Source organism: Miscanthus floridulus, chromosome 8, assembly GCF_019320115.1.
Source record: "Miscanthus floridulus cultivar M001 chromosome 8, ASM1932011v1, whole genome shotgun sequence".
Classification (NCBI taxonomy): Eukaryota; Viridiplantae; Streptophyta; class Magnoliopsida; order Poales; family Poaceae; genus Miscanthus; species Miscanthus floridulus.
Genome location: NC_089587.1, coordinates 214017550 through 214030437, shown reverse-complemented (window position 1 = coordinate 214030437; position 12888 = coordinate 214017550). Strand labels below are relative to the sequence as shown.

Below are 12888 nucleotides of genomic sequence, written 5' to 3'. Positions count from 1 at the left end.
ATACAAACCACTCACGAAATACAGCGCAACCAAAGCAGTCGAGTTCATCCAAGACATTACGCACCGCTTCGGCATGCCCAATCGAATCATCACAGATCTAGGCTCCCCCTTCACAGCTACAGAATTCAAGAGCTGGGCACAAGACTGTGGTTTCAGTATAGACTATGCGTCTGTTGCACATCCAGAAGCCAACGGACAAGTAGAAAGGGCTAATGGACTCATACTAGCCGGATTAAAACCAAGGTTATACGAAGAACTAGTGGACTATGGGTCCAAATGGATTGAAGAATTACCGAAAGTAGTATGGGGGCTACAAACTCAAATAAGCAGAGCAACAGGCCACTCACCCTTCTTCCTAGTTTATGGGTCAGAGGCCGTACTACCTGCCGACTTGATCTGAACATCCCCAAAAATAGAACAATATGATGAAGGAGAAGCAGAACACACAAGAAGATTAGAACTCGACAGCTCAGAAGAAGTCAGAATAAACACTACCCTCCAATCAGCCAGATACCTACAAGGTTTAAGACGGCACTACAACAAGAGTACCCAACCTCGATCACTACAAGTCGGAGACTTAGTGCTAAGAAGGATACAAAAGACTGATGGACGACATAAGCTACCCAGTCCATGGGAAGGCCCGTTCATTGTCACAAAAGTCACCGGACCAGGCACATACAAGTTAATAACCGAAGATGGAAAAGAAGTCAGTAATACATGGCACATCAGCCAGCTAAGAAGATTCTACGCGTAAAAACAACTCAATAAAAAACAGATATGCAAGCCACAAGGGACCTACGTTCACAATCAACGAAAGGCAATACTCTTCAACAACATATGTATTAGTTTATACTCATGATCAATAAAGATGATATTCATCCACAGCATGTCTTGTCATGACTTCCAACGAGTTGTTTTCACGAAACAAAAAGCAAAATGGCTAAAAACATGCCTGAGCATTCCGGCCGAGAGCAAAATAGCTGAAAAAACGCTTGAGCCCGCCGATGAGGGTAGCTAAAAGCTAACACCCGAAACAAAAAGCAAAACAGCTGAAAACATGCCTGAGCATCCCGGCCAAGAGCAAAATAGCTGAAAAAACGCTTGAGCCCGCCGATGAGGGTAGCTAAAAGCTAACACCCGAAACAAAAAGCAAAATGGCTGAAAGCATGCCTGAGCATTCTGGCCGAGAGCAAAATAGCTGAAAAAACGCTTGAGCCCGCCGATGAGGGTAGCTAAAAGCTAACACCCAAACCAAAAAGCAAAATGGCTGAAAACATGCCTGAGCATTCCGACCGAGAGCAAAATAGCTGAAAAAATGCTTGAGCCGATGAGGGTAGCTAAAAGCTAACACCCGAAACAAAAAGCAAAATGGCTGAAAACATGCCTGAGCATCCCGGCCAAGAGCAAAATAGCTGAAAAAACGCTTGAACTCACCGATGAGGGTAGCTAAAAGCTAACAAAAAGCAAATTGGCTGAGTCGACCGAAATTTTAACTTCAAAAGACCCTCCAGCACTTCGTTCCAAAAAGCAAGAGGCTCGGGGGCTACATCCAGATAGGAATACTTTTTTCTAAGAAAAGCACAAGTGCCACTCAAGAAAGCACTCAGATGCCGAGGTTTGTTGAGGCAACATTCTATACCAAGTCGTTTTACATAGCGCAGGCAAAAGGTTGTTAACGCAAAGACCTACATCTAACAAGTCATAGCACGGACAAAGCACTCGACGGATCACAAAGGAAGAAGAAAAGAAAAGTACTCGACAAATCGAGGGGCCTCGTCAGAATAATGCACAGAGTTGTCTTACGGAGCAGAGACGGGAACAAGACAAGGTACTCAGCAAGTCAAGTAACTTCAACCGCACCCAGGCAAAGAATACATCGACAAAAATAAAGAATCTTCATTTAAAAAGAAGTGTAATATTACAAGAGGACGCTCAATCGAGTCAGGCGTTGTCATCAGAAAGGGAAAATATCAATATTTAGACTATCTACAACCCTACTGGCTAGATCTTCAACCTCGGGCTCCATCCTTTCAACAGCGTCAAGATATTCTTGGCTTTCAGCTTCTTCTGCTATCTTGGAGAGAGGCGCTTCTGGAGCAAGGACCCGGACCTAGGCCAGCACATTCTTGGTACATACTTGGGCACACCTCTTCGCGAACTCTTGGAAACGAGTCGGAATCCAGGGAATGAACTGCGCCCAAGATTGCCCATCATCCGCTGGAGTCTGGAGGACATCGGCTACCGAACGAAAAGATTTCCACAAGGCATTCTAATTCTCGGTAGCCGTCGCCAGCTTCCTAGACAAGCCTTCAATGGTTTTTTGGGCCTGCACAAGATCTCTGTTAGCTCCACGCCTAATCAGCCTAGCAAGGGCGAGTTCTTCCTTAGCATGAGTAATTACCTCCTCAGCTCTATTATGACTAGAACGGACAAGGGCCCTCATTTCATCAATACTCTCCGAGAGCTTCTGCTTCTCAACTCGGAGAGCTAGATAGAACACCCAAGAACAAGTCAGCGGAAAAAGAAGTCAAAATACAAGAAGAAACAGGCAGAACCCGCGGCACCTTTGCATTCATTCTTCGCAGACTCCACCGCAGCATCTCTCTATTTCTCCGTCTCCACTACCCGGGCGCGAAGGGCTTTCTTCTCCTTTTGGTGCATTTGACGCTCCGTCTCCAACTCAACCCGGAGAAGGTCAAGATCGGCTTTCAGAGCGTCCACCTCCGAAGACAACTTCCTCTCATTTTCAGATGAGAAAAAGAAGCCAGAATGATCACGAGAAAAAGACTGGGCAAAAAGAAGCAAAGAGAAACAAAGCGTAAGGATAGAAGAAAAAACAAGCATGCAAAAGAGGAGCGGCAGTAAAACCTACTTGGAGCTTTTCACCAAAACAAGTCGCGAGGGTCGACAAGCTCCCCCAGGCTGCGGTCAGCTCCGATAGCCGATGAGTGGCATCGAACTGTTGCACCACATCACCGGAAAAGGAGGGGCCGCCAGAGACAAGAGAAGGGGAAGGAGAGGCTGGCTGGGGTGAAGGAGGAACGACCAAAGCGACCTCCAGGGAAGCCGGAGCCAAACCCTTAGAAGAACCCGGCGCGACGGCCACAGTTACCTCCGGAGCGACCGAGTCTGCAACTCCGCCAGGTAGCTCTGAAGCCCCCGCGGCGACTTCATCAACACAATGTTGTGAGTCCCGAAGCTCGGAACTCGTTGGCACGGCAGGAGGCAGAGAAGAAGTCGATGAAGAAATTAGAGAAGATGAAACACTAAAAAGTGATAAAAGGAAGCACTAATAAGAACCAGAAGAAGGAAGATAAAAGCCAAAAAGATAAAGCTAGAATTTACTCACCCGACTACTTTCTTCTTCGCGAAACCAAGAGAAGGCCTCGCAGGGGGAACCACAACGGCGAAGACATCCCCGCCACCCGGCGATAGGAGCGGGACAGCAGACAACGGAGCCGCGGAAGAAGCCGGGCCTGGAGCCGTGGAAGAAGCCAGGGCTGAAGAAGAAGCTGGGGCTGGAGCCGTAGAAGAACTCCGCATCAGAGGAGCGGTACAGCTCAGGACAGAGGCAACCAAAGAACTCGACACTGGAGCTTCAGAAGAAGTCGGCGCGGGAGCCTCAGAAGAACTCACACCCGACCTTCGATTACTTCAAAAAGTCCAAGACTAAAATTCAAAACAAAGAGAAGAAATTCAATGCAACAAGAATATGAAAAACAACTCACCGCCACATGATGAGGGGGACTTCATCATCCTCTTCTTCCTCAGCCAACGAAACCAGAGCACCCGCTGAAAAGGAGATGAAAAGTACTCGGTTCAAGAGAGAAACATGAAAATAAAAGAACAAAGAGTATTAAATGTGCTCACCTAAGAGCATGCTAGCAACAACTAGAGTACCTGAGGGAGTACTTGGTTTGCGAGGCTTCTTAGAGACAGGCAAGCCAGATGAAGACCCATCCATTCGCCCCCTCTTCGGGACACTACGAGGACCGTGAGGGACTAGACGAGGAACATACTCTTCATATACATCAACAAATCTGAAAGAAACCCCAGGAAGGGCTGTAGAGGTTTGAGACTTACTACTTGTAGAAGTACCAGCTAGACGATCCCCTGTCTCTGCCACGGCAGGGAGAACACCAAGGGGGATCGGATCGACAAAATTCCACCCAAGCTCCTGTGAAAAAAGATAAAACACCGAGACAAGGAAAAGCTAAGTAAGAACGGATGCAGCAAGAGTACATAGAGAACTCAAATAAAAAAGATAGACAACTCACAGCTAGGGGCGGGTTGGTGGCCGAGAACTCAGAGACGGCAGGAGGAATGACGCTCACTCCTTTCAGCATCTTCTGGAGGCGCTCAAGTACCTCCTCACCGGTCAGCTCAAGAGCTGGGACCATGCGTGAAGGATCCTCAGCCCCAGAATACTCAAAGCCGAGATGTTCCCGCTCTTTCAAGGGCTGAACCCGATGACGAAGAAAGCTTGAGACAATACCAAAGCCGGTCAATCCCTGCTGTTTCAACATGCTAATCCTATCAAGGAGTGGCTGGATCGCTTGAATCTCAGCAGGTGACTCAAGCTTCTTGTTCCATCGGTCATTCACCACAGGACCGGATCCAGAGTGAACAACAAGAGAAGGGATCAAATTGGAAGCGTAAAACCACTCGGCACGCCAATCTTTGACAAAATCAACCAGGTCATAGTCAAAAAACTTAATTTTGAGACCCTGGCGAAACTGAATCCCGCAACCGCCGAGGGCACTGGTTTCTTCACGGCGGGGTTGAGGTTTCAGATGAAAGAAAAAGCGAAAAAGAGATAGAGAAGGAGGGATCCCAAGGAAGGCTTCACAAAGGTGAACAAAAACAGAAAGATGGAGAACGGCATTGGGGGTTAGATGGTTCAGACTAACCCCGAAATAACCAAGAAACTGATGAAGGAAGGCGGAAGCAGGAAGACAAAGTCCAGCGCGGACAAAGGAAACAAAAAGGACAATCTCACCAGGACCCGGAGCCGGAACCTGATGCTCGCCCGAAACTCTCCATTCAGCGATGACTTTGCTTTGGATCAAGCCATCACTAACGAGCTCGCGCAGCTGGTCTTCACTTGTTGTTGGAGCTGGCCAAACCTTCTGAGCTGCCCTTATGGCCATGAACTCCTGGTTTTCAATCAAAGACAGGGAAGACTCCTCGTCGACAAAGGTTGCCTGAGACTTGCTTGCGGTTTTCTTCTTTCCCATGAACTAGCGGAAGCAAAAAAGGTGCTAAGGAAGATGAAGCTAGAATGATGGTGCTCAGGTGATGGCGACAATGACGGCGGTGGATTTTTGAGAACTAGGGTTTAAAGGCAAGAGCTGGGCGACAAGGGAAAGGAAGATAAAAGGTCTTTAAATAGATTTCTCAGTAATACAAACGGCCCACAAGGCCTGTTAAAGCACAGTGTGGGAACGCAACGGTCCATTTACCGACGCAGCTAAAACGACGGAGGGCACAAATCCTCACAACGGTAAAAACCAATGGGCAGATTTCAGACTTATCCGTCCAACGCCACGGCAGGATTATCAGATTGATACAAGAACGACCCGTCAAACCAAGAAGAAAGAAAGAAGAAAGAAAGGGCTACCTCACGAGGAACAAAAGAACCCGGTTAAGTAAGAAAGAACGCGGTAGTCTCATGAACGACAGGGATCACAACAGAAAAGTCAAAGACAACTCAGAAGATAAGATTCGTTACATTACAAGCGACTTCAAAAATAGAAGATTACAAATCTTACAAGACCCAACGAACTCAGCACCACGAAAAGCAAAGTAGCAAAGAGGAACACAGACACGACTAGGCTCTGGAACGACTACGTGTCCCAAATTGCTACTCGGAAGGACAAACGGCCATCAGTTACACTGTTTTCTTCAAAGGACGGACGCAGTGCATCCAAGGCAGAAATCGACAGCACGGCAGGGCAACATGGAGCATAGAAGACCGGCAGGCATCTGTCTACCCAAGACCGATGTGATGCTGGATATGGTGTTGATCTGCACTGGACGGTCTCAAGATAGGCGACGAGGATCAACCCAGAACTGCTGGATGAAGGAACGAAGCCCACATCACAAGACTTCCTCCAACTACCACCACGTACATCCTGGCACAATGCTGTCGCGGGATCAGCCTACCTCTAATCCCTATCACAAGACTTCCTCCATCTACGACAAGACACACAGAAACTACAAAACATGCCCGGGGGCTGCTCTACTTCACAAACTACCATATTCATGACCACCAAGGTTTCAACAGAATATCCAATGAATGAAAACAAGCACTCAGGGATAGTATTTATAGACCAAAGGATCGGCGCACATGGACTAGGAGTACCAACGAAATAGGCCTAACAAAGGACATAGTGAAAAGATAGGACACAATAATGGACGACTCAGGCGAGAGGAAGCGGTACTCGAAGACGGGCATATTCGGAAGAATATACCAGCACAGTACAACCCGTGAACAAAAGGCATTTACACTCAACCACCACCATACAACTACATCTGACAACAGCAAAACTATCAAAGAATACGCCAAAACCATGCATCCGAGTTCTTCCTGAACAAAACAACACGGATATACGCTCGGGGGCTTGGCCAGCATCATAGCTTAAACAACACTGAGCTAGGGAGCTCGGCCTTCATTTTCACCTATTCCCGGAGGCTCGGAACCAAAGACAAAGGACCAAGAATACAAGAAACTCAAGACTACAACGACGACACATCAAGACTCTTCATCCGACTTCTTTTCTAAAAAGAAGAACTCGGAGAAAGCACGGGGCCGCAGGAGACCCTCCAACTTTTGCAAACAAAAGCAAGAGGCTCGAGGGCTACACTCAGTGAGTGCAATTTTTTGACATAAGCTCGGAGGCTGCTTACCGCAAAACTACTCGGATGATGACGTAATCCAAGTCTCGGGGACTACTTCAGAACACAAAATTTTCAAACAACATAAAGGATCAAGACCCTCCAACTTTTTGTTCCAAATAGCAAGAGGCTCGGGGGCTACACTCAAAATTTTCAAACAACATAAAGGATCAAGACCCTCCAACTTTTTGTTCCAAATAGCAATAGGCTCGGGGGCTACACTCAGTGAGTGTACTTTTTCTTCGAAAAAGCGCACGTCACCAATAGGCTTCCTCAACGTAGACCACTTCAAGACATTACGGCAAAAAGAACCCGGAACAAGCCATGTTCGAGTTCTTTTTGATAAAATTTCAACGAACAATCAGGGCAACTTCAAGATAAGATCCTCCAGCTCCTTGTTCCAAATAGCAAGAGGCTCGGGGGCTACAACCAGATGGATGCACTTTTTCTTCAAAAAGCACTCACCACCCAAAGATCCCAAGGAGCGCTACAAGGTTTCATCCCAGAAAATGCTCGAATGACATTTTGTTCCTACTCAACAAGACTAGAAGGAGCAGAGCGAGATTTTCAGAGCTCAACCATGAAGTGCTCGGGGGCTTATCGATGCGGGACCCACAGGATACCCCGCAAGGTAGAAAGAAGATCTAGTCCAACTAGGATTCTTCCCATATAATCGTAGTAGTAGAACTATTACGTAATCCTATTAGGAAATCTCATTGTAAACTGACTAGGACTCTGGCCTCCTGACTATATAAAGAAGGGCAGGGCTCCTGAGAGAAGGACAACGGTACAACACAATACTTTACAATCAATCTAACGCAAAGGCTAACGCCGACTGGACATAAGGTTATTACTCGATCTACGATCGAGGGCCTGAACCAGGATAAATCGACTGTCTCTTGCGTTAACCATCGGGTTCAGCATACGCCGAAGCCCGAACATACTGCCCCGGGTACCCCCGTGGCAGGCTATCGGTGGTAAAACATCGACAGGCGCTTACATCGTGGGCCAGTTGGGCCGGCCTGCTGGCGTGCCGCCCCATTCTGTGCGGGCTGCGAAGGGTTACTAGGCTAAAGTGGTTGCCGCTGGCTTTCTTTTTTCTTTTCTAAAGCAATTTCTTAATTTAGTTCTAAGCTAAACTTGTAAATTTGATATAAAATTATGTAGGAATCCAAAAATTATGAAACTAATTTTGTTAGGTTTCTAAAATCATGATCTATCTGCTAGTATATCTTGTTCGCATAGTATTATAATATTTTTAGGAGTTTTATAATTAAACTAAGGTGTTCAATATTATTAAGATATAAACTTGTAGGAATCTTTGTGCTAAATTGGTGATAGCTTTGATCCTAAATTTTTTATAGTAGCTTTATAGTATTATTATGTGCTCTCTGTAATTTTTGTAACTCCAGAATAATTAGTTTACTAAGATAGTTGATGAACCCTAGTTCGAATATATATCGAATCAATGAAATGAAATAAAGAAACACTTCGGAATTGTATAACTAAAATACCTATTGGGAAATGACGCTGTGATAGACAACGTGGATACGTAGCCTAATATGTTAGTCATTAGAGCTAGCTCATTAGCTTGAGAGACATAATCATATTTTCAGCATTACGCTTGTCATTGAGTATTTACGTCTCTGCGTTGCATCCATGAATATCATAATAGGGACAACGATGGATCGTGGAGTCGACCAAAGTAGCGGAGAAGATGGTGTCTGGATGATCGTGTCACCATGATGGAATGCTAACTTTTGGTTATATCTTACCCAGGCAAGTCCCAGTGCATAACCTTTATTATTCCACACTTTATTTTATGCTTATGCATTAAGTTTTAAGGAGTTGAATGAAACCCACTTGCATATATCTCCTTACTCTATGAGTCTTACTAGTATGCTAGGATCATGTAGCCTGCTATGCTATAGGACCTTAATAGAAGTCGAGTGATTACCTATCACTCACGAGAGATAGGAAAGATATTATTGTTACTATTTATTATGTTTATATCACATGTAATATATATGGATAATAATTGGAAACCGGATGGGACTGCACTTGGAAATTGGATGTGGTTGGTAACCGAGCGAGGTCTTGGTTGCACTTATTCCGTCTGTGTCAATTGAGGACCGTCCGTTGCTGTGGATGATAGTTAGGTCACAGACTTATTATCCTGAGCACATAGTAGCTTATAGGAGCGGGAAAACTTGTTACTCTCTTATCATGGATTTTGACTCTTTCTGGATTGACTTTTAGGGGTGGGTATTAGGTGGAGGTCTAAGCACCATACTGAGACCGGGTCTCAGGTGTTGGGGCTTGGAGTCTAAGTTCACTCCAAGCTTGGACGGGGACCTAGACCCTTTGACAGGAGTAGAACAGGTTGGTCTTGTTTGTGCCTAGGGTACAAACGAGGCATGTGTTTTGGGGTACCCAGCTGGGATACATTGATTCGCGAATCACCGTTTCTGAGACAGTAATGATTTGACTATAGTCTAGCACCGTAGTAAGAACTGGAACATGGAAGATAATAAAATGGTTCTGATTGCTTATCATATGCTTGAAAGTAGCATAGGTGCTTACATAGAATGGTTAGTTAATAAACTAATGAGAACTGCTAATAAAAGTGAATATAAGGATGCACGTTTAGTAATGATTCCTGCTGATACAATAAACCACAAGCCAGAAAGCCTTGCATATCCTTGGAGTCTTTTATTTTCTCCTAACGGGTAAGTCTTGCTGAGTACAATCGAGTACTCAGGGTTTTATTCTCCTGTTGTAGGTGACAGGTGGATGCTAGGGCTGACACTTGTGTGTGGAAACCTCCTGGTGGGCTCAGCGATGATTTTCTTTACGTTTTGGACTTAGAGTTATGTAAAACTTCCACCAAAATGTTTTACATAGGAAAGACTTATAACCTGTTATTATTGCATGCATATAAATGTTCATCATGTAAATGTTTCCCTTGTCATTCAATGATTTTATTTCTGCTAAAACTCTGATAATATTTTATATTCCGTTGTTGTAACCATTGATGTAATACTCTGATGTTGTATTAAAAGAGAGGTAAGAAATGACCAAGAATGTTGTAATCTTTATTCACTCATTTATGATCCTGATGAAGAATGTGGATTTTTGAGTTATTCCATGGGGTGTGCTCGACAGAACTGTTTGATTTAGCTCACTCTTAGGGTGTTTAGTGTCTAATGGAAGATAAGAGCCTCCGGAAGTGTGTTATTTTAGACGGTTCTGCAACAACAGATACAATATTGTGTCGTTGAAGCTGGGGTCCCCGAACGGCGACTGGATGAGTGCGACGACGTCGAGCGCCGCGCCACCACCGTGGCAGAGGAGCAACTTGGATAGCTCGAGCATCGGTGACAGGTGGCCGACGCCGAAGCCTGGGTACAGGACCATGGACCAACGTCTTCTCCATTGCTGGACGAGGCGACAACGAACAACGGTTGCAAGTTCTGACGAGCTAGTGCGCTTGTGAGTTAAGGGAGAGAGAAAAAAAATATAATATTTAAGGATGTTTGTGACTGCTCCACAAACTCCACCGTGGAGCAGTTCCACAAAAAATTAGAGTTTATAGAGCACCTTTTTAGGTGCTATACGTGGAGCTGAAACTATTTAGCTAAAAAACATGGAGCGGAGCTTAAAAAAATATGGAGCGAAGCAGTACCAAACACCCTCTTATTACATGGAGACTCTATCAATGTGTGAGTTAGTTTATATAGATGATATTAGTGTTTCACCAACCTGCGGCCTTGTAATATGATGGGAATCACGAGGAACCGAGTCCATTCTGTCGTAGGTTGTGTGAAAGCTTCTCCGTTTTTATTAGGGACTTGTTTAGATTGTAAGTTTTTTCACTCTCTCTTCATTACATCAAATCTTTGAACACATGTATGGAGTATTAAATGTAGATAAAAAAATAACTAATTACACAGTTTGATTGTAAATTACGAGACGAATCTTTTGAGCCTAGTTAGGCCATAATTAGACAATAATTGTCAAATACAAATAAAAATACTACAATATCAAATACTGATTCCTGCCCGCCATCTAAACGAGGCCTAGATGACGTATTTGGTTTTGGTACATAGATCAAGGTAGGACCAGATCGTTTATGTGGCCCGTTCAATTATGCCGCCTCCTTGTCCCTCCCTGCAGTGGCGGATCCAGAAATGGACCAAGGGGGGGGGGCTAAATAATAGAGAGCATTTTTTTTGCTCACTGTACACAGTAGACTAATAGATATAGCAAATATTGATATCAATTCAAAGTGCTCAAAGATACATAGAACCATGACGAGAATAGAAAAGTACCAAATACAAAGAGCCTTCCATAATAAAAAAAAATCCATGCCTGATGTCTTCCGTCTTCATGAATTCACACCACTTGAACCACCACGCTCAATGCTACATAATTTTTAAAATGTCATACTTCTTCATATATCAAGATAGCATTATAAAATGAAATTTACTAAAACAATACGCACCTCGGGCGCTCGCGTGGCAAATTTATCTTTCGGTTTTTGAAACCTTGAAAGCGCTTCAAAATTTTATCATCTTCAACTGATGCAAACAAATCCTGCTCAATATAGCATATCATGCTATTATTCATCCATTCATCATTTATTTTATTCCTCCGTTCGGTCTTGATAATATTCATAGTGGAGAATGCTCTTTCAACTGTTGTTGTTGCCACCGGCAAAATCAATGCAAGTTCAATGAGACGATACACCAAAGGGAAATGTGTATGTCTATCACTTTGAACCATCTTCTCAGCAAGATTACCAAGATCAGTACATGTGCCAAAATCTCTATCATGTTTGACATCATCAATAAATACCAGGAGGTCACCCCTTAGCTTTTCACAATCATAATCACTGAAGTCATCTTTATAGATCTTAGCAAGCTCAACTAATTGCTCTATCTCAAAGTTAGCAAAAGAACCATTCGGATCAAGACAAGCAACACATCTCAAGAGTTGAGTTGATCTTTCTAGAAACCGATTGTTTAACTCACAAAGAATCTGATCAATCACAGCAATGAAAATTCCATGATGAAAATGATGGTAGTGTGTCACTAATTTGGAACCACAGAATTTGGAACGACCTCTAACTGGTATCATATCTTCCATATTAGGAATGTCTATCTTCTTTTGGACACAAAAGCTTTTGACCTCTTCAAAAAGATCATCCCAACCATTTTCCCTCATGGCATTCATATTTCTCATCACAGAACCAATCAATCCTATTGCACGAACAATGTTCTGATTTTTCCTTTGCAAACATTGTGATATTTCTTGAGTCAACCCCAATACTCTAATCATAAGATGTAATATGAACACAAATTCAAATGACTCCATTTTTGTTATTAATCCAGATGCAATAGTTTTCTTTTCCCCATCAGTTCCATCTTCACTAACATTCTCTAACACCTCAAGTACAGAACCCCACATGAGCATAAGACGCGCCAATGTTTTGTGATGTGTTCCCCACTGTGTATCGCCAGGCCTAGCAAGACTAGTTTCTTGGTTTTTCCCTCTCCCAGGAAAAATATCACCACTATCTAATTGCTGAACAAGATGGTCATGGTGATTTTGGAGGAGTTGATCTTTTCTTTTGCAAGAAACACTAACAGTATTGACAATTGAAGTGACATAGTTGAAGAAATCAAATGTTGAAGTACAACACTTGGCTACAGAAACTACCACAAGTTGCAATTGATGAGCAAAACAGTGGATGTAAAAGGCAAATGGGTTTTCATTCAATACCAGCCTTTGTAATCCATGAAACTGTCCTCTCATGTTTGAAGCTCCATCATATCCTTGTCCTCTAATCTTGGAAATAGATAGACCATACCTCCTAAGCATAGTATCCAATGCTTCCTTTAGTGAATGTGATGTGGTGTCAGAAACATGTTCAATGCCAAGAAACCTCTCAATGATATTTCCTTTATCATTGACAAACCTACAAGAGAA

The 12888-nt window shown here is 43.8% G+C and overlaps 1 protein-coding gene across 1 annotated transcript in view; it reads right to left on the bottom strand.

Moving 5' to 3' along the window:
- LOC136470607 (uncharacterized) overlaps window positions 1–12888 on the bottom strand; it is a 40547-nt gene that overhangs the window by 26668 nt on the left and 991 nt on the right. The window contains 1 exon segment of the mRNA XM_066468392.1: window positions 11445–12877. Coding sequence (XP_066324489.1) covers window positions 11445–12877 — 1433 coding nt within the window.